The sequence below is a fragment of the Siphateles boraxobius genome, unplaced genomic scaffold, assembly GCF_051911475.1.
Source record: "Siphateles boraxobius isolate OS27281-9 unplaced genomic scaffold, OSU_SipBor_1 65, whole genome shotgun sequence".
Classification (NCBI taxonomy): Eukaryota; Metazoa; Chordata; class Actinopteri; order Cypriniformes; family Leuciscidae; genus Siphateles; species Siphateles boraxobius.
The window spans coordinates 10996364-11018204 of NW_027509192.1; the positions used below are offsets into that span (position 1 = coordinate 10996364).

At 43.0% G+C, this 21841-nt stretch overlaps 1 protein-coding gene across 2 annotated transcripts in view; it reads left to right on the forward strand.

Moving 5' to 3' along the window:
• Positions 1 to 16445, forward strand: part of tafa5b (TAFA chemokine like family member 5b) — a 56526-nt gene extending 40081 nt beyond the window's left edge. Inside the window, exons 3-4 of one of the 2 annotated variants that reach the window (XM_077210939.1) lie at positions 5500 to 5627; positions 15366 to 15505. In XM_077210939.1, the coding sequence (XP_077067054.1) occupies positions 5500 to 5627; positions 15366 to 15374 (137 nt within the window). In that variant the 3' untranslated portion in view covers positions 15375 to 15505. Of the gene's footprint in view, positions 1 to 5499; positions 5628 to 15365 lie in introns of both variants that reach the window. The other variant, XM_077210940.1, reaches the window with a different exon arrangement.
• Positions 16446 to 21841: the final 5396 nt, after the last annotated feature.

Below are 21841 nucleotides of genomic sequence, written 5' to 3' on the forward strand. Positions count from 1 at the left end.
AGGATTCATCAGACTTCTTGTGAGTCTCCAGAGATTCATTCAGATTTCTCATTCAGAATTTAGATTTTTCTTTATTCAGATGCATTCAGACTGATTAAAACCAATAACTTGTGAGCCTTTTTGACAAATTCATATAAGATTTATTCGTTTGTGAATCTGATTCAATGGTCGTGCAATAAAAGATTCAGCAGTGTCGTGAAAAGCTGTGTTGAAAATACAAGTGTAATGTCATTGTAAAAACAATTGCCGCAAAACAATAGATAGAAAATATTAATTGTTATTCACATCCAGTTCATTATCTAGGCAATTCATGACATAAATCCCCTCACTGATTGCATCACAGTGGGGGGCTTAACATTGAGAACAGAAGGGGCTTGGTGAAGAAACTGTTTGGAATGTAAGCTCATGAATTCATTATAAAGAAGAGGATGTGCTACTTGTAAATTATGGACATTTCCTGTGTAAGCAAAGCTGATCTGAATACTAGTGTGTGGCATTTCTGTGAATGTTAAACATATAGAATCCTCAAGCAGTGTCTGCTGTAAAAATGTATGGACAGATGTTTGATGTTCTCCTCTGTGCCAAACGTTTGAGTAATCGCAGTCCGCTGCAATGAGCAGCCCATCTCATTTATTGTCCCGATAAATCTTGAGTCCAGCCTCTGCATCGGTCATCAGTCACAGCTAAAGTCTTAACTGGGGCAGGAATGACAGGGCCTTGAGGACTGGATCTACCTTTCCTCGGAACATTGTGAAGACCCCATTTTAAAAAACAAATTTAGGTTTAAAAAATACCCAGAATTTGCCATTACACTGCTTGCATGTAGGGTCAGACAAGATATCTAATATTCACAATGGTATTCACAATGATGGTGCTGGAAATATAAAAATTAAGCAATATTGTGATGATTTTAATGTTTTTTTTATTTGTCAATTAAAATTAATGATTTAAACTTAAGTCGCAAAAGCAATATTATACATTTGATTCATTTCTGTGAATCAGTTTCGATGATTCATTTCAAAAGAATCAAATCTTTGATTCAAATGAATCATTTGTAACATTCCAGCTATTTTTTGTAATTTTTTTTTTACATTTTCTAATTGTAGGCTAATATTCATTGTGATTGGTGTTCTTTAAATCAATTTGCATACTGATTTGTGATTAGTCATTTCTTTCTTGCATCTGCTTTTACACTGCAAAAACAATGTCATTTTGTGGGTTCTTTCTCATATACATCCAACAAAACTTCTTAAACATACTACTATTCTTGCGCTGACTTTCAAGCACTGATATTTCCTTCAGAAAATGCAAATATCTATTTTTTTTTGTATTGAATCATTTTGATTAATGATTAAATATTTGTGAATTGCAGAGCCACACCACACTGCATATTTGTATGTATAGAAAAAAGAATTAGAAATCATTTTGGGTGTGATAATGGAGGTATTCAGTGATCTGCCACAATTTAGATGCCATCTGTACCAGCATGAGAGATGCATGAGTAGCTAGCAAGAAAGTCTTCTCGCAAGAATTGATTGCAGGGATTATTTTGATATTTGTTTTTGCCTTTTTATAATTTAAGTCCCAACGTGTGGATACTTCAAATATACAGATTACAATTCAATAGATTCAATTTCCAGCATCTAACAATAAAAATAATTTATAATAAAATCTTTTATAGTCTTTTCATTCATTCATTTCATGTGTTGTTTATTTATATAGCACATTTAATGCAACAGCTGTTGCCCAAGGTGCTTCACAATCACTAATACAACACAAAAATAAGAGTTATATAAGTATATATATAGTAGTCTGAGTTATATAAATTATAAGCAAGAATGAGGTGTTTCCATTCAGAATCAGATAAAAGCATATTATTAGGGCTGCAGCTATCGATTCTTTTTGTAATCGATTAATCTAGCACTTAATCGATCGATTAATCGAGTAATCGGATAATTTTTTGTGTGTTTTTAAACAACTAAAACAAATAATGCATAACGAAAATGATGTGGCTGTAAAATGATCAAGCATTTGGCTTTTATTTCTCAAAAAACAAACAAAAAAAACTTATTCCAACTCCAACATTTGGCTCCAAAACTAGGCCTATTTATTGCAATTTTTACCCATTTAGTATAAGTGCCAACAATTTTCTATGCTCAATAACTTTGGTAGCCAATTAAAATGTCTTCCCCAAAAGTACGAAGCAGGCTGGGGAATTTCATTTTTTGTTGTTGTCTGTAACTATTTGGAAGACGTGACATACAAACAAGGTCTCACAAAGACTGCAATACAATATGTGTTCCTCCATCACGTCGCGGTGTATACAGTGAATGCATGGTGAAATTATTGTTGCGTGGCTACATGAAAGTTTAAGCATATGTGATGTGTGATGCATTGCCGCAATTGATCTGACTGGCGCGTGAGAGAGACGAGGGTGCATGTGTGTGTGTGTATGCGTGTGTGTCTGTGTGTGTGTGTGTGTGTCTGTGTCTGTGTGTGTGTGTGTGTGTGTGTGTGTGTGTGTGTGTAAGTGAAGGGGTTCACACACCGAACGCAACTTTAATTATTTGCGCGAGTAGATTATACAAAGTCAGTGCAAATACGCGAATAGACGCATCATTCGCGCCGGGCGTCGCGAATGACGCGAACGTCTTCCGCGCACGTTGAAAAATTTTAACTCGAGCAAATGTTTAAGCGTCTAACTAAATGCGATAGACGCTTATTTGACGCTCTATTCGCGTTCGGTGTGAACAGACCATTAGGTTATGTTTCAGTGACGCTTGGTGAGAGCATGGAGGGGATGTTTTCGGTTCAGATTCTGAATCATTGAAGTCGTACTGTTGTGGTATGCCAGGTCTACTTCGCAGTAGACACATTGCACCTTGTTCTCTTCCTTTTTAAGTATGTAATGATCCCAAACTTTAGACATTCTCTGCCGTTTATGGACATCGCTACTCCCCGCCATCGTGCCAAATAAATTCAAAATGTATCACGCGCTATAGTATAGATCCGTGTATAGTGAATTACATTTTACATAGGAATTTAACGAGGCTTCGAGGCAGAGTTTTTGCCTCGAGGAATTTTTGTAATCGAGTAACTCGAGGAATCGTTTCAGCCCTACATATTATCTGAACAATGTCACATTTTGCTTTCAGTAAGCAACTTTAATTTTACTTTTGTGCCCCTTTGAGCAAAACCTCCAAGTTCCCAGAGTTCTTTGATGTGTTGATTTGGAGAGGCACTTTGTGCACTCTGTCATAGTCTCTTTGCCATCAGTGGAGGGACAGTCTCAATGCTCAATACCAGGAGACAGAGGACAGCTCATTAGAGAGCGAGTCTGAGAGCTTACGTGTTGTGCTGACAGGACTCTCTTTAGCTGTTGTTTGTGGATTTGTTGACTTTAGTTTTTTAAAGTGTTAAAATGTTGATGATCTGTCATGTGTCATGCATCATTGAAGGCTGGAGTGATCCAACGTTATTCCAGAGACAAGCAGAGAATGAGTTAGTGGTGGGATGTGGGGGGTTTTCGGAGTAGCTGACTATTTTACTGTGAAATAAAGGGTTTTAGGGGCATCATTATTACAGAATGTTGGCTTGACAAATCCCTAAAGCAAGACCAGACATTTATAAAATATAACAGCTCCTAGAGCTTTCCAGCATTTCATGTCCTTCAGCCTGACATGAGATGCTATTAATTTATATTCTGATCTGACTTACGGTTTTCCCTGAGAGCAAATTGTATGAAAAATCCCATATACTTCCAATGAAGATCATGGACTATAATTCAATCCATTTGTCTCTCCCTTCATCCCTCCATCCATCTATCATATCTATCTGTCCATCCATCCATCCATCCATCCATCCATCCATCCATCCATATCTATCTACCCATTCATCTATCTATCTATCCATTCATCTGCCTGTCTGTCCATCCTTCCATCTGTCTATCCAACTATCTATAAAGTACAAGGCCTACACAACTTTCAAGCCTTTTTAAACTATTAAAAAAACTTTTTAAACTACAACCAAGTTGTTTGTCTTGACAAACTTTACTTCTATGCACTCGTTTAAACCATGCTCTGTTCAAGCCCTCTGGGGTGGTGATGGCGCAGTGGATAAGACACATGCCTTTGGTGTGAGAGACCCGGGTTTGAATCCACTGTGCGACACCAATGTGTCCCTGAGCAAGACACTTAACCCCTAGTTGCTCCAGAGGCGTGCAACCTCTGAAATATAGCAATTGTAAGTCGCTTTGGATAAAAGCGTCAGGTAAATGTAAAAATGTAAATGATCAATATGAAACCAGCCAACCAACCAGCACCCAAGCCTGAATTATATTTTAAAAATAAAAAATAAAACTAGGCTACATGTAAGACTGATGTTTAATAGTATGCTAAACTCAAAGTGTAGATCAGAGCACCACTGGCTGCATCCTACGGTTTTGTGAATCATGCCTACAGAATGAAGACGTACCAAATTTGCATGAAAGGCTCTTTTATTTGTCGTTATGGCCCAGGGCATAACAGTGAATACTAATGCTGGAGATTAGTAGCAGAAGCTAGTCCCTAGAGTAGACGCTGTGAGGGAAACATTCACTACATAACAAACTACTTTGAGTTTGGAAGCCATCTCTACAACTATTTTTTACCTTTAAGAACGTGCCTTTTCCTTTGGTGAGAATGACATTTCGCCTCCATTTGTATCTGCTTGTTCTCCAAATACTTTGTTAGCCTTTCTCCAAACGTACAAAATCTGCCACCCTGATATTTATGTACTTTTGCTTCCCTGGGTTATATTTCACTCTGATTATAATTTTCTCTACCTCACAAATGTACTGTTTTTCCTCTCTCTCTCCGTTTCATTTTCTTTCAGTTTCCCTCCTTTCCTCCCTCCCTTTTCTCTCTCTCTCTCTAAGGGCCAATTGGGGTGTCACGGTATGCAAATGAACATGTAAGGGTGCCCTAGTTATTATAAATAGACATTTATGTTTGATTAAGTGCAAAAACAATCTTACCTCAGGAAAAAATTCTCACTGTTGGACCTTAGCGATCTGTTCCAAAGAGAAAGGCTTAGGATATTAGGCCAAGTGCTGGAGCTCTTTTCTTTCATTGCTATTTTCCTTTGTTGCATGAAATGTCTTTATTCTACTATGTCTTGACCTCTGAATGACTTATGTCATATGACAATTTTATATTTATTAACTAAACTTGACCTTAATGGCATTCATATATAATGCTAAAACTTTAGTTTATTTAGATTCATTTCTTCTACTATAATTTCAATTCTTTTGCATTTCAGTTGCACTAATTGGCAGTCATATAGAGGCCACGCTTTGATTCAAATAATAGATAATAAATAAGATTGTTTAATTGCGTTTAATTTCAATTTAATGTCTGTTTCAAAAAGAAATCTGTAGACGTACAGAAGTAAAATAGGTTGCGAATGTTGGTCTGCGTATTTAACTTCCTCTTCATATTTGTTTTCCTCTTCTTTTAACAGCGCATATTGTCAGGAGCAGACAGTGGTGTGAGATGATGCCTTGTTTGGATGACGAAGGCTGTGACCTATTGGTAAACAGAACGGGCTGGACGTGTGCACAGCCGGGAGGCCGAGTGAAAACAACCACAGTAAGTGCCACAAAACAAAACAACAACTCACGACATTGACTTGATTGTCAAAAAGGCTAATGTCATGCCATATACCCCAATGGATTAACAATAGCTATATTTCCATCCATCTATTTGCATGCGCATATTCGGATATCGCATAAAAAACGTCTCGGTTACGTATGTAACCCTTGTTCCCTGAGTAGGGAACGGAGACGTTACGTCGGATAACGACGAATGGGGTTTCGCTTAGAACACCTATCTACTTTGAGTAATACAAAACGAGCCAATGGCAAAGAAATGCCATGGGTCTGCGGAATTTGCATAGCGTAACTCCGCCCCACCTCGTGGGTATAAAAGCAGGAAGCCGGCAACATGCAGATATGTTTCTTCGCTGAGGAGCCAAGACTGAGCTCAGGCGATCCCCGCGGTACAGCGGAAAGTGGCAGGCAGACGTAACGTCTCCGTTCCCTACTCAGGGAACGAGGGTTACATACGTAACCCAGACGTTCCCTTTCGTTGTCACTCCGAGTTACGTCGGATGACTTAGAGAATACAAATATGACCCGGAGGGATGCATATGGAGAACACTGGGGTGTCCAGCCACAGGTGGAATATTTCAACCCCAGGGGTGGCAAGGTGGCTTGCGAAGGGAAAGACACATGGTCAGAGAGGCTTACAGTGGAAATACACATGTGGGGGTCGCTCAGAGGAGGGACCATGCACACGGGAGGCACCTAGCCGACACGCAGGCAATAGACTCTGGCGCCGACGTCAGGAGTGCTGGAGGAACTCAGGGCTTTCGGAGAAGCTCACCTGAGGAGAAATCGCACCTATCCAGTCCGTGGAGTGGAATGGCGAGCAAGCGAATACACCTGAGCGGGTCCAGTACTAGCTGGTTGAAGCGAGGACATGAAAGGACACTGGCTCCACTCGGAGATTGTAGAATCTGGCGAATGTGTTAGGTATCGCCCAGCCTGCAGCTCTGCAGATGTCTGTTAGCGAGGCGCCATGCGCTAGAGCCCAAGAGGACGCCACACTCCGGCTGGGGTGGGCAGTCACACCAAGGGGGCACGGTCAACCTTGCTGCTGGTATGCCAAAGCAATGAAGTCCACTATCCAGTGAGACAACCTTTGCTTGGAGAGAGCCTTTCCCTTCAGCTTCCCACCATAACAGACAAAGAGCTGGTGCAGGTCCCCTACCCTCTTGATGGAGGCCAGTGCAACCAGGAGCGCTGTATTCATAGACAGGAATTTAATCTCGACTGATTGCAGGGGCTCAAATGGAACACTCTTCAGGGCAGTTAGAACCACTGAGAGGTCCCAAGAGGGAACGAGAGGAGGGCGAGGCGGATTAAATCTCCTCGCTCCTCTCAGGAACCTGATGACCAGGTCGTGCTTCCCCACTGACTTACCTTCGATGAGGTCATGGTGTGTGGCAATGGTGGCAACATAGACCTTCAGGGTGGAGGGAGACAGTCTTCGCTCCAACCCCTGTTGAAGGAAGGAAAGCATAACGCTGATCGAGCATCTCCGGGGGTCTTCTCGGTGAGAAGAGCACCAGCTGACGAAGAGGTTCCACTTCAACACATAGACGTGTCTCGTGGACGACGCCCTAGCGGAAGTGATGGTAGCCACTACCGCTGGTGGTAGGGTACTCAAACCTGCCTCGTCCCATCCAGGAGCCACACGTGGAGGTTCCAGAGATCGGGACGAGGGTGCCATAGGGTGCCCCGTCCCTGAGAAAGAAGGTTCTTCCTCAGAGGGATCGGCCAGGGAGGTGCTGTCGCGAGGAGTACTAGTTCGGGGAACCAGGTCCGGTTGGGCCAGTAAGGGGCAACCAGAATGACCTGCTCCTCGTCCTCCCTGACCTTGTGCAAGGTCTGCGCAAGAAGGCTCACTGGGGGAAACGAATACTTGCGGCCCTGCAGCCAGCTGTGCGCCAGAGCATCCGTGCCGAGCGTGCCCTCAGTCAGGGAATAAAACTGGGCGCAATGGGTTGAGTCGTTAGAGCCAAACAGATCTATCTGTGCGTCCCCGAACTGGTCCCAAATCAGCTGAACCGACTGGGGATGGAGTCGCCATTCTCCAGGGAGGGGCTGAAGCCGTGAGAGCTCGTCGGCTGCACAGTTCAGGACTCCGGGAAAGAAAATGTCTCGAAGCGACCTCAGATGCTTCTGACTCCATAAGAGGAGGTGGCGGGCGAGTTGCGACATATGGCGCGAGCGTAGACCACCTTGACGGTTGATGTACGCTACTGTGGCGGTATTGTCTGATCGGACTAGTACGTGTTGACCCCTGAGCAACGCCCGGAAGCGGTGCAGGGCAAGGCGTACTGCCAGCAACTCGAGGCAATAGACATGCCATACTGCGTAACACTACATGCGAGAATCACTGAGCTTCAGGAGCAACCTTGCTCAACACCTAAGTGTGAAGAAATTCACTGAACTTCAGGAGCATTTCTGCTCAACACCTGGTGTGATAAATTTCACTGAATTTTTCAGGAGCATTTCTGCTCAACATGAGAGTGTGAGAGCATGTCCATTGCGCATGGCGCCCCAGCCCGTGGAGGCATCTGTTGAGACAACAACATGCCGGGAAGCTCGTACCAGGGGCACTCGGACCCGTAGAAAACTGAGGTTCGAGTACTGAGGGCAGGTCGGAGTAACTGGTACTCGGAGGGTGCCGTGTTGCCATGCCCACCTCGGGACTCGGTCGCGAAGCCAAAGCTGAAGCGGTCTCATATGAAGCAATCTGAGCGGCGTACCACAGCTGCAGATGCCATATGCCCCAGGAGCCTCTGAAAAAACTTAGTGGAACCGCACCCTTGCGCTTGATAGTCTCAGGCAAGTCAGCAATGGCTGAGTGGAGAAGGCGACCAAGTCCATACAGAGAAAAGAGCTCCTCTGCACGGGGCAAAGTTTACTCCTTTCCCAGTTGACCCGAAGACCTAGACGAGCTAGGTGCCAGAGCACTGGGTCCCTGTATTCGCAAACCTGGTCTCAGGAGTGAGCTTAAGACAGCCAGTCACCGAGATAGTTCTGTATGCGCACCCCGTGTTCCCATGGAGTAACAAGGGCTGCCTCAACAACCTTGTGAAGGCGCGAGGAGACAGGGCAAGCCCGAATGGGAGAACAGCGTACTGATATGCGCGCGCCCTGACAGCAAACCGTAGGTATGGTCTGAGTCGAAGGAGAACAGAGACATAAAAGTAGGCGTCCTTCAGGTTGATCGCTGCAAACCAATCCTGTGGCCGCACACATCCAGAAATGCGTTTGGCCAGGAGCATCTTGAACGGCAGCCTGTGAAGGGAGCAGTTCAGATGCGTAGGTCCAGGATTGGCCGTAACCCACCAGACTTCTCCGGGACAATGAGGTAGGGGCTGTAAACCCGGACCTCATTTCGGCTGGAGGGACAATCTCAATCACCACCCTTCGCCAGTAGGGTAGCAACCTCCGCTCTCATGATAGGGGCATAGCCATCGACCAAAGTGGAGCGGACTCCCCTGAAGCGGGGAGGAGACCGTGCGAACTGAATCGCATAGCCGAGCCGATGGTTCGCGCGACCCAGCGGAACAGATAGGGAAGTTCTAGGCAGGCTCCCAACTCTACCAGCGGCATCAAGAACCACAGACGTCCCCCCGGTGGTGCAGCGAAGCGGAATGACCGGCCAAGATGTGGACGGCATAGTGGCCCGGTGTGGGGGCAAGGTCAAAACCGCACCCTGACAGAGGAGGCCAGAGAAGGACCAGCATTCCACGGGGGCCTGCTCTGTCAGGGGTCTGGCGACAGAGGGGGAAAGGGGCGAAGCGGTCCGTGGACGGCACACCGTGTAAACCGCCTCTGGGACAGAGGGGGACGAGGAGAGCACGGCTTGTGGGCGGTGCTCTGTGTCGTCCGAGAACACTGTATGCTCAGAGACGAGAGAGTCAGCTCTTTCTGAATAAGGATTCTTCCCCAGCCCTCCACCGGGGAAAGGAGTGGCCCTGCTACCAACTCCTGGAAAGAACTGAGTCTCATCTTTGAGCAGCCCATCTAAAAAGTGCCGCTTACAGATACAGATACAGATAGCTTTATTAATCCCCAAGGGGCAATTCAGTTCCTACAGTACACCGTTTATACATACAACCATTCCCACAGCCATAGCCTGTAATGCATAACCAGAGTAACATGATATGGTCTGGGTCCAATACAGATTATATATATATAAATGAATAAATAAATAAATAAATAAAAGAAACATCAAGTTCCGAATCCGTAACTCCTAAAGTGCATAGTGCCAAAAACCAGATCAGTCCATAATTATTTCCTCAGCTCAATATTTAACAGACTGATTCCTGAGGGAATAAATGATCTACCATAGCGGTTGGTTTTTCTAGGGGGCTGCAAGTAACGCCGACCTGATGACATAAGGACAAATTCATCCCCCAGAATATGATGTTGATTCATCAGGCTTTTTACTTTTTGAAGAACACGTTTCTCCCAAAGAGAGTTAAGGTCGCGCATTTGAATTCCAATAATTTTGGAGCAGACTTTCACAATGTTATTTAAACAGTTTCGATCCTTCACTGAAATGTTACCAAACCAACAAATGAAAGAAAAAGTAAGAAGGCTCTCAATATACGACAAATACACAGTGCACAATAAAGGTTTAGAAACCCCGAACGAATTTATCCTTCGCAATAAATGTACTCTCTGCTGGGCCCGTTTGACCACTGATTCAGAGTTCCTTTCAAACTTCAGTTGAGAATCAAAAATCGTACCCAAATACTTATACTGACTTAAGATCTGTACGTCCTCACCGTGAATCGTGCATACTGAAGTGTTTGTCACTTTCTTCCTAAAATCAAGTGCCTTGAAGAAGTGACAACAGAGCAGTATCATCCGAAAATTTGACAAGAAAACTATCCTCTTTAAAAGACCTACAACTATCAGTATATAAAATGAACAGTAGCGGGGAAAGTACACAGCCCTGTGGGGAACCCGTATTGGAGACTTGCGTTTTGGATGTGACCCCATTTACTAGAACCCTCTGTGTCCTATCAGTCAAAAAAATTAAAACTAAGGCTAAAAGCTGGTCGGACAAATTAAAATAAGAAGCAAGCCTCTCAATCAAAATGGGAGGCTGCATTTTATTAAAAGCTGATGAAAAGTCAGCAAATAAGAGCCTGGCATGAGCTTGGGGTTTCTCCAGATGCTTATAAAGTGTATCCAAAATAAAAAGCTTAGCATCATCCACGCCTTTATTCTTTTGATAGGCAAATTGAAAAGAATCAAGTTTGCCCTCAACAGCTTTAAGAACATCTTCTTTTAGAATTTTCTCTAGGTTTTTTACTACAAGAGAAGTAAGCGCTACAGGTCTGAAATCTTGTAATTCCCTAGCTTTATTGATTTTGGGGATAGGAATGACAATAGAAGATTTCCAGATATTTGGGAGCTTAAAGTTATCGACACACATTTGAAAAAGATGTGAAAAGACACCACTGAGTTGTCCAGCACAGTGATGTAATGTATTACCGCAAATAAGGTCCGGGCCTGAGGCTTTCCTCTTTTTTGTTTTTTTAAAAAGAACCTCAACTTGTTCTTGAGATATTTTAATATCATTACATGGTTTCAGGGAGTTTTTCAGCCTAGAGACATCATGCGTACAATCAGATGTTTCAAATCGTAAAAAAAAATTATTGAAAGCATCCGGCAAGCAGTCATCCTGAACATTGTTGAGGCTAATATGCTGCTTGGGTTCATTACCACCCTGGTTAATTGTAGCCATAGTTTTAATCCCCCGCCATGCTGACCTAAGATCACCATTTACAAATTGTTTTTCTATATTTTCCCTGTATTTACTTTTGGCTTCTACTATTTCAGTCCTAACCTCCCTAGATACAAACTTTCTCTCCAATGCATCACCAGTAAAAAAGATTTTTTTTTTCCTATTAATCACTGTTTTTAAATCTTTGGTGACCCATGGTTTATTATTAGAGAAGGTGATAACTGTTTTGACTGGAATAACAGTATCCACACAAAAGGAGACATAGGACGAAACAGTGTCCGAAAGTTCATCAATATTATCCCCACAACCATCAAAAAAACATTCCCAGTCCGTACACTCAAAACATGGCTGGAGGGAGGATATACTGTCCTCTGTCCAGAGTTTAACAGTTTTTATTTCCCCCTCCCGACGTCTGATACAAGGTTCATACGTTGGCACCAGGAAGATGCTGTTGTGGTATGAAGCCCCCAACCCTGGCATGGGAAGAGACTTATAGCCTTTACATTACCAAAACACAGGTCAAGTGTGGTATTTCTTTGCATGGTTGTACAAGTCACATATTGGTCATATGTCCGCAAGACCTTATCCAAACGAACATGATTCATATCCCCCATGAAAAATTTGGGAGCGTCCCTGCAAATAGTATCCAACCGCTGAGATAAGTCCATGATCACTTGTATGGCTGCAGTAGCATTAGCACGGGGATGACAATATATCAGCGTAAAAAACAACTGAGGGAACTCACGTGGTAAATAAAACGGTCGTAAGGAGATGGTGAGTAACTCAATATCAGGAGTACAGATTTTTTCCCTCACATGAATAATTTTACAGTACCTCTGATTTACATAGAAGCTGACACCTCCTCCCCGGCTCTTTCCTGTCGTCTCCCTGGAGCGGTCCAGTCTGATGGGACAGCCAAAACCAGTGAGCGCCAACTCGGAATCCAGGTCGCTCTCATTTAGCCAAGTCTCAGTGATCCCTATCAGGCAGCACTCTTTGATCTCTGGTCTTACTTTTACCAAGCTCTCCAGCTCGTCGATGTTGCGCCTCAAGGACTGCGCATTACATAAAAAGACAGAGGGCAGAGGAGGCAGCCGGCGTCGGTCATCCAGACAGAGCTTTTTTACTCTGCGTATGATACCTCCCCTCCTACCTCTCTTCCTCCTCGATGGCCGCCTTGGGGGATTCCGGACAATATGGAGAGGCACGAAGATCTCTGCCGGTATTGTTGTCGGTATCTCACCCTCGGTTGAAGAACGCAGTGACAAGAGAAGCTCTCTGGCAAACACGAGACGATATCCATGCTGCTGGACAGCTATCGCCCCTCGACAAATGCAGCAAACCAACGTGGCGATAAAAACAAATAAAAAGAGATTCGAAGACGACCCCAGATTCCACATCTCTGCACTCCGTCGTTAAACACACATGCACACATTGTTCAACAAATCACTTAAAACATAAACATAAAGCCTAAAAACCACATAAAAACAACCAAAAGACGGTGTTTGCTGTAGTGGGTCGCACGCAAGGGAGCGCCCCGGAGGTAACCCGGCGTTTAGCGGGGGGCGGGGCTGGAGAGGGCTGTGGCAGCCCCCCTACAGTCTTCTAGAGCCAGGCCATGGTGAACGGGCGGGGTTGGAACCGTGGGAGGGCGCCTTCGGCGGTGGGCAGACTGAGGGATCTGAGCGGACGGCAGGGCCGTCGGGCAGAATAACCTCTATCTGCTCACGGGCGGTTGAGAACTGTTGGGCAGAAGCACTCAACCGCACCGCCGAAGAGGCCGACCTGGGAGATGGGGGTGTCGAGCAGACGGGTCCGCCCGACATCGTGCACATCAGACCGGTCAGCCCCAGAATGGTGAACATCACCTGACTCTGAGAGCGTACGGCCAATTTCGTCGCTCGGAGAGCAAGGTCAGTGGCGACACGCAGCTCACTTAAGAGCCTCGGGTCAGTCCCGCCCTCCTGCATGGACATGAGCATCTGGGTCAGGTAGACCAGCAGAACGGTCATGGGATGCAGTGAGGCGGCTGCCTGTCCTGTGGCACTATAGGATTTCGCCACAGATTAGTGTAGACGAAAAGAACTACAGCCAAAACTCACCCAAAAAACAATTGTCCCGGGAAAGCATGGCCGTCATCTCCGGATTAGACTCAGGCACAGCCGTATGCACACCAGAGGGTGGCAGGTGTGACGAGTCGTCATTTCCAGAAGAATCAAGCCCACCTAGTGATGCTGCTACAGACACAGCATCATCCTCTGTAGCTTCAAATGAAAACACACGGGCCACCCGAGGGTAGACTGGTGGAATCATCAGTTCGCTAGCGGGCACCGTCATTAAAGAGGGGGGCTGGGGTCGCGGACACAGAGTCGGCGCCTTGTGCCAGACCAACACCCTCAGGTCACACTGGCCACCAGCCGAAGATCGGGGGGTGGATGAGGGGACTCTCACTCTTGCGAGTTCACCGAGTCTCGACCTATATATGACGCGATGATCACGTTCCCAGCGAGAACATGAGTCACCCACGAGTGCTGTTCAAGCATGATCAAAGCCCAAACACACTAGACAGCGCTCGTGCCCATCAGAGTCCGATACCAGTCCGCTGCAACCAGAAATGCACGGGCGAGCCGTCTTTAAAAAGATCTTTTATGAGAGGAGAAAAAAAACTCTGCGATGTTGAAGTGCACAGGGACACACACACACTGGCAGATCACTGCACAGAACAGCAGGCACTGTGAGCTCGCTGCAGATCGCCGTCACACCAACACCGGAGAGAGAAGCTCGTCTAGTAGAGCGAAGTCAGAGATGACCGTGGAGTGAAGAAATACTCTTGGCTCTGAAGCGAAAACATATCTGCATGTTGCCGGCTTCCTCCTTTTATACCCACGAGGTGGGCGATAGACGTTCTAAGCCAAACCCCATTCGTCGTCATCCGACGTAAGTGACAACGAAAGGGAACTGCTGAATGGAAATGGCAAGATTCGCATAAATTGTAAAAATGCGTATGCGGTCATTTCAGTCGGATACATTTTTTATCCAATAAAAAAAACATGCACATAAACTACGATGGAAACGCATTTACCGAATAAATTCCTCAATGCACATAAAAAAACATCATGTGACTTTGCCATGGGATGTTATAACTGGACTAACCAGTAATCATTTGGACAGCATCTGAAATGCTATTTTGGTTGTTCTGAAATGCCAGAGCAAAGTCTGTCGTCAAAGCGTTTCGGTATGATAACCTTCCAGAACTGTCTTACACGACTGCATTCCCAAACAGAAGGCATCTTTCTCCAAAATGCGTTAATTGCATTCAGTCTTTGTGCTCTGAGATGCAAGTAATTTATTATATACGAAAATTATTGTATACAATGGCTTCTCCAGATTTTATGATATATTTAGCGCCAGTTTACTAGGAAGTGAAGATTTTGATCTCTTTGACTCACCGGATGGAAACACAGCTTTAATTGCAAATATTTTATGCGAGATTCTCATTTTGCGCATAAGTTAAATTCGCAACTGAAAACAGTGAATGATAGCCAACGTTGTCCATGATTATGTGTAGTAACTTGTGTAAGATGTTATCTGAGCAGGTTAATCACTTTGCTTGTTAGCAGCAAGATAACAGACAGAATGACAATGTATAATGTCCATATTTGTAGTTTTAATTATATAAATGTATGTGGTAGATAATTTAAAAGATGTTAATTGATTTATTTTGATGCTTAAGACTACAATCAAAAAGCTGTTTTACAAAATTCTTATTAGATACTTAAAACAATTTAGCTGTTAGTATCACTGACATCAAAGGATTTTTATTCAAATTAAAGAATACATTTCTGCCTTTTCTAGACACCTTGAAGATTTGTCTACATCCTTGGTTAGAGTCCAACAAGGGTTGGATTTGGGACAACACCAGAACCTCTCAAAATGCATAAGTGATTGGATTGTGTTATACACCCTAACTGTTGTGTTGTTAAATCCCAGGTATCCTGACGCCAGTGGGGGAAGATTTTCCCAAGAGAGGTGCAACGTATGGAAGAACCTTGTCATTCTCCAAAGCTACAGCGGTGCGGGGGAGGGGAACATTCATCATAGTCCTGTTAGCCCTGTCTGTCAGTCTCTCCATTAGTCCTTCAGTCTCATAAGATAAGGGGTGAGGACCTCTCGTCATGGAGTTTACGTGGACCTTGAGGAATGGATCCCCCTGTGCTGTCAATCAGAGTTGGAACCGGCCAATTCTTTGTTTGCCGATGCCAAAACGGGCAAGTGATCAGTGCGATGGCGAATGCAGAAAAGTTTGCGACTTGGATCGTGAAAAGTGTAAGGATCTATTGAAATTTTACAGACCAAAGAAATACGGACAAACAATTTCTGTGGGGAAGGATTTCCAATATGAACACACAATTCACACATCAGCTGCTTCAGCCTCGAGAAACACAAGCAAAAAAACAACAAAAAAAACACATACCTAAGCTATGTAAGGAGTTTTTCCAACTGAGCACACGCAAACTAGAAAAAGACTTTTACAACAAAACTGTTGACTTTTCTTCTATTGCAGTTCTGCTACCACTGTTGTGTAATGGACTGAAATCGGTCAGGATTTGGAAACATAGCGAGCGCGGCAGGCGATTTGTCGAAGCGAACATTATCTACCTGACCTGAAGAGACTAGCGGAGACTTGCGCTTCGTGAAAGACCATCCTATGTATTTTCAGAGTCATAAAGTTATATATATATTTAACAGTTTTATATGATGTACCTTTGTAGCAAACCTTATTTAACACTGACAATGTTATCCTATTCATAAAGGGTGAATTGAAAAACGTTATGTCCTGGAAAGTTATTTACGCATTGCTTTCATCGCAGATGAATATAGGAAGGAAAATAGTGTACTTGTGTATTTGTGAGTAAACTTTTGTTTTGTAACAACATTCAACAATATACACACACATAAAAAACAACTGTAACCCACCTTGACAAGGTTATTTACATCAGTATACAGCTATGGGTCAATTGTGTTTTACCGCAGAGATTGTACACTGGTAAATTCATCTTATAAAAACTGTTTATGTGTCAGTCCTTCTGTGATATCTGTCATATCGGACGGTCACCCCATTAAGATAATGGCCGTTATGAGATAATGGCCCGTCCGCCGCAACGAGCGCCGTGTCCTGCGTGGTTTCTCTTAGACCATTACTCTGCCCTTGTTGGCCCCTCTCCTCCTCTCTCAGCGCTGAGCCTGTGGAGGAATGCTGCTGTCAGCCAGGCTTCAAGCTTCATTTAACATCACTAACAGCCTGCATTACACACGGCGTCTCCCGGCCACAGCCGCAGTGCCCCACAATACCACCCCCCTGCCCAAAAATACCCTGAGTGTTTATGAGGGTTTGAAGGAGAATGATATTGGCTTTATTGAGGCTTTTAATATTATCTTAACAACTTGCATGAATCATTTTCTTTGGTTGTATGTCACTAAATGTGGCTCTTCATACTTAAACCTGAAGCTAAAATATGCTAAAATACTTTCTTCTGTCTCATTTTAATATGCAGAGACAACTAAGTAAGCCATTTGTTGGTTGATTTCCCTGTAAAGTGTTTACAAAACATTTTTTCTGTTTGTTTGAGAATCACGACCAGCCTGAAACAGCAGCAGTGGCTTAACCAATGGCGTGAGCTTTCGACGGAGCTATCTTTTTGAATGCTGTTGGGTTTTACTGTTGCTTTTAAGATCTTAACAATCTACATTAATTTAATTTGGTTGTATATCACAAAATGTGAGCCTTCATACTTAAAGGGTTAGTTCACCCAAAAATGAAAATGATGTCATTAATGACTCACCCTCATGTCGCCCCAAGCCCGTAAGACCTCCGTTCATCTTCAGAACACAGTTTAAGATATTTTAGATTCAGTCCGAGAGCTTTCTGTCCCTCCATTGAAAATGAATGAACGGTATACTGTCCTTGTCCAGAAAGAAAATAGGGTCATCATCAAAGTAGTCCATGTGACATCAGTGGGTTAGTTAGAATGTTTTGAAGCATCGGAAATACATTTTGGTCCAAAAATAACCAAAACTCCGACTTTGTTCAGCATTGTATTCTCTTCCGGTTCTGTTGGGGATCCGCGTTCAGTGACGCTGCTGACGTAAGACGCTGCTGACGTGTGTCTGGTGCGCCCGAGTTTCGTTTACAGTCTGAGGGAGACGCACGCTGGAAACAAAACAATCTTCACAAACATGTCTAAGGATTTCCACACAGAGGAAGATTTGCATTTTTTTGCCCAGCCATATTTATTTGAACCCGAATACACGGACGCACCAGATACACGTCAGCAGCGTCTTACGTCAGCAGTGTCACTGCGGACTCGTGAACGCGGATCCCCAACAGAGCCGGAAGACAATACAATGCTGAATAAAGTCGTAGTTTTGGTTATTTTTGGACCAAATGTATTTCCGATGCTTCAAAACATTCTAACTAACCCACTGATGTCACATGGACTACTTTGATGATGTCTTTATTTCCTTTCTGGACAAGGACAGTATACCGTTCATACATTTTCAATGGAGGGACAGAAAGCTCTCGGACTAAATCTAAAATATCTTAAACTGTGTTCTGAAGAGTGACGGAGGTCTTACGGGCTTGGAGCGACATGAGGGTGAGTCATTAATGACATCATTTTCATTTTTGGGTGAACTAACCCTTTAAAGGACAATTCCGGCAAAAAATGAACCTAGGGCTAAATAACACATGTGTATCGAGTCGACCGGATGCGTTTTCATGATAATCGAATGTACCTAGTTTTAACGTTAGCTTTAGTTTAACTACAGATTAGCTTATAACGCTAGTGTATGGGGCATAGAATAAGTAAAAATAAAAATCACTAACACGGTAGCATAATTAGGGTCTCTACCTGAAAACCAAAGCATTGAGAACTTTGTAAGTGTACAGACAGTTTAATAAGGAGATACTTTATAAAGACAGTGCACTTCGCGTATATACTAAGCAGGAGCCATCTTTGGAAAACAGCCTCGACCAGTCGAACCACGAACGCCGTGCTACATGAGCTGAACTGTGACTATCGACCAGCACGTAGCACGGCGTTCGTGGTTCGACTGGTCGAGACTGTTTTCCAAAGATGGCTCCTGCCTATATACGCCCAGTGTACTGTCTTTATAAAATATCTTCTTATTAAACTGTCTGTACACTTACAAAGTTCTCAATGCTTTGGTTTGCAGGTAGAGACCCTAATTATGCTACCGTGTTAGTGTGAGGCTATTTTGAGCCTTGTTAGTGGTATTAACTAGCGATTTTTATTTTTACTTATTCGATGCCCCATATACTAGCCTTATAAGCTAATCTGTGGTTAAACTAAAGCTAACGTTAAAACTGAGTACATTCGATTATCATGAAAACGCAACCCAGAGAACGGAAGACTCGGTACCCATGTGTTATTTAGCCCTAGGTTCATTTTTGGCTGGAATTGTCCTTTAAACCAGAATCTAATATATGCTAGAACAACTGTTGTTGAGAATTCAATAAGCCTAATATAGCAACAATGATTGGGGCGGAGCTATCTGCTTGTTTGACCAATGGCATATGGGGAGAGTTGTTCAGTAGACCTGTTTGAAGGTTTGAATGCTGCTGGGGTTTTTTTTTTTTTTTCAGAAGGTCTTGACAACTTATAACTGAAGTAAATGACTAATATACACTACCTTTCAAAAGTTTGGGGTCAGTACATTTGTTTTTAAAGACTTTTTTCAGTGAGGATGAAGTAAACTAATCAATAGAAAAAAATGTATTTCAAATAAATGCTGTTCCTTTGAACTTTTGCTTCATCAAAGAATAAATACATCACGGTTTCCACAAAAATATTAAGCAGCACATCTGTTTTTAACATTGATAATGATAAATGTTTCTTGAGCTGCAAATCATCATATTAGAATGATTTCTGAAGGATCAAGGATCATGTGACACTGAAGACTGGAGTAATGATGCTGAAAATTCAGCTTTGTCATCACAGGAATAAATAACATTTTTAAATATATACAAATAGAAAACAGGTAATTTAAATTGTAATTATACTTCACAATAGAACAGTTTTTACTGTATTTTTAATCAATTAAATTCACCCTTGGCAAACATGAGACATTTTTCAAAAAATATATAACATCTTACCAACCCCAAACTTTTGAATGTTAGTGTCACAAAAGTGGGAACTTCATACTTAAAGATGAAGTGTGTGATTTTGTCAGACATCTATAAGTGCATCTGTTTGTTAGACATCTATAAGTAAGTCATCTAGGTCGATTTCCATAAAAAGTGTAAACACTGTGAATCTGTGGTGTTTTCAAAAGTTTGTTTTGAGAATCCCAACCAGCCTGCCACAGCAACAGGGGCTCAACCAATGACGTGAATTCGGGGCGGAGCAATCAGTTTGTTTAACATTATTTATTATTTTGTAGCTGTTTGGTTAGATTTTTTGCTGCTTTGAAACATTTAAAAATGCTAGATTATGGGCTTACTCTGTGGTGTATTAATTCATTTGTTAAAAAAAATGGTTAATTAATCCTGTTAAAAAAGGAGCCATTTTCTATTCAGCAGTAAGAGTGTTGTCTAGTCATCTTTTATGTCATTTTGCTGATATCTATTTTATCCACTGAAAATGTCATTGCGAACAATTAGCCCTTTTTAGTCAACCTGCAAGGAAGGTGGAGGCAAGAAATGAAGATGACTGGCGAAGGTAAAAAGGCTCCCTTGAGTTCATAATCAGGGTTTGACATGTCGCACTGAACCATCTCAAATTCCCATACAAATCTCACCGGCTTGGCTCACTCATCCATGGACTAAATCAGAAAAATTACAGACTTTGCCAGTTCCCTTAAAATCCCATTTACATTCTGTCAGCTCCTATTAAGGGACGAGGATCGTGACAATGGGCAAAAATATGCATGGGAGAGAAATCCAGCCCCAGTCCATCACGGTAATTCCGACCCTGCTTACCAAGGCGGCAGTTGATTTCTCCTCAATTTGGGCTTCCCTTCCCGCAAGCTGCACACTAAACAGGCCCTGATAAGCACCCTGCCTGAAAACCAGCTTTAACAATATCATACAATTACAAGCATCAGTAACAGTATCAGCCATAGATTAGAGGTACTAAATGCTGAGCTATGAATAAATTAGCCACAGTTTTTCGGCTAAGCAAAAAGATTCGAAAAAGAATGAAAGGACAACAAGGCAGCCACTTTGATTTTTATAGCCCTGCGCCCCAGCTGGTAGTTTTCTGGAAATAATTTTGAATGGCACAGATTATAATAGATTTCCAAAATAATCCGGATTATCGCAGTCATTACAGCCACATTTGATAAACGAAAAAAGTCTTTCTGTGGTCACACGTCATTATGTGCATTAAGGCTCAAAGCGGGTGGCGATCTTATTTCAATTAAAAATTGGCGTGCCTATCAACGTGATGCCTCTGTTTACTGAACTCTTTAGACAAAGACGTCATCTGCAATTCAAATGGTTTTAATCAGTAGACACAGAGGCACAACATTGATGGGATTGCTTCATTCGTTTAGCAAAATGTCAAAGCAAATCGTCGGGTCTCAGCTGTGTTTGTGAACAAACTCCATGTTTCAGATTCGCAGGAGATTAAAAAGAGATGAAAAGCAGTGAATGTGTAATTGTGTGAAATCTAAACCCAGGACCCTTTTTATAGTGCAAATTTCTGATTAAGGCAAAACTAAAGGAGAACTCCCTGCAATTATCGATAATTGCGAGTGGGCAATTATGTATTAGCATGATAAAAACAACTGCTCACATAAAGGACGACAACTTTGCACACCTGAGATGAGCGCAAGTGAGGTTGTGGTTTGCTCACGAGTTAGGCGGATGTTGCTTCGAGTTCCTCCTGGTCCTTGTGGTGAATTATGGTCTGCCCTTCAAGCAGTCATACACGTCTGCCATTAATCATTTTTGGCCAGTGTCCCCATTCTCAAAAGAGGTCTGGAATGTGTTTCCAAATCTTACTGAGACCTGGTTGTCACACTACCTGTCCACCCTCAGCCCCTTGGGGTCCTTCATACGAGACCATAAAGATGAAGAGGAGGCGGTGACTTTGTTGAGGGAGATAGTTTCCAATGGGACCAAGCATACTCCTTACTGAAGGGTGTTGCCCAGGCAATTGTTGGATTCAGGCATGTACTTTGAGGGTCACGCAGGATGAAGTAATGTTTCGTAAGAATTAATTGAATTGTTCACTGAATACACGGTCAGCATAAGCAGGACCGATGTAGCATATAACAGTGTGACCTCTTAAGGGACAGTCTTTGAACGAGTCCTGGAATATCATATACAATAACAAATGATGTCTAAAGATTCTCCTTCCCTCATTTAAGCATGACGTATTTGCCATTGCTACTAAACTAAAGGTCAAAGATATGTCAATGTTATTCAGCTTCTGAGAGCT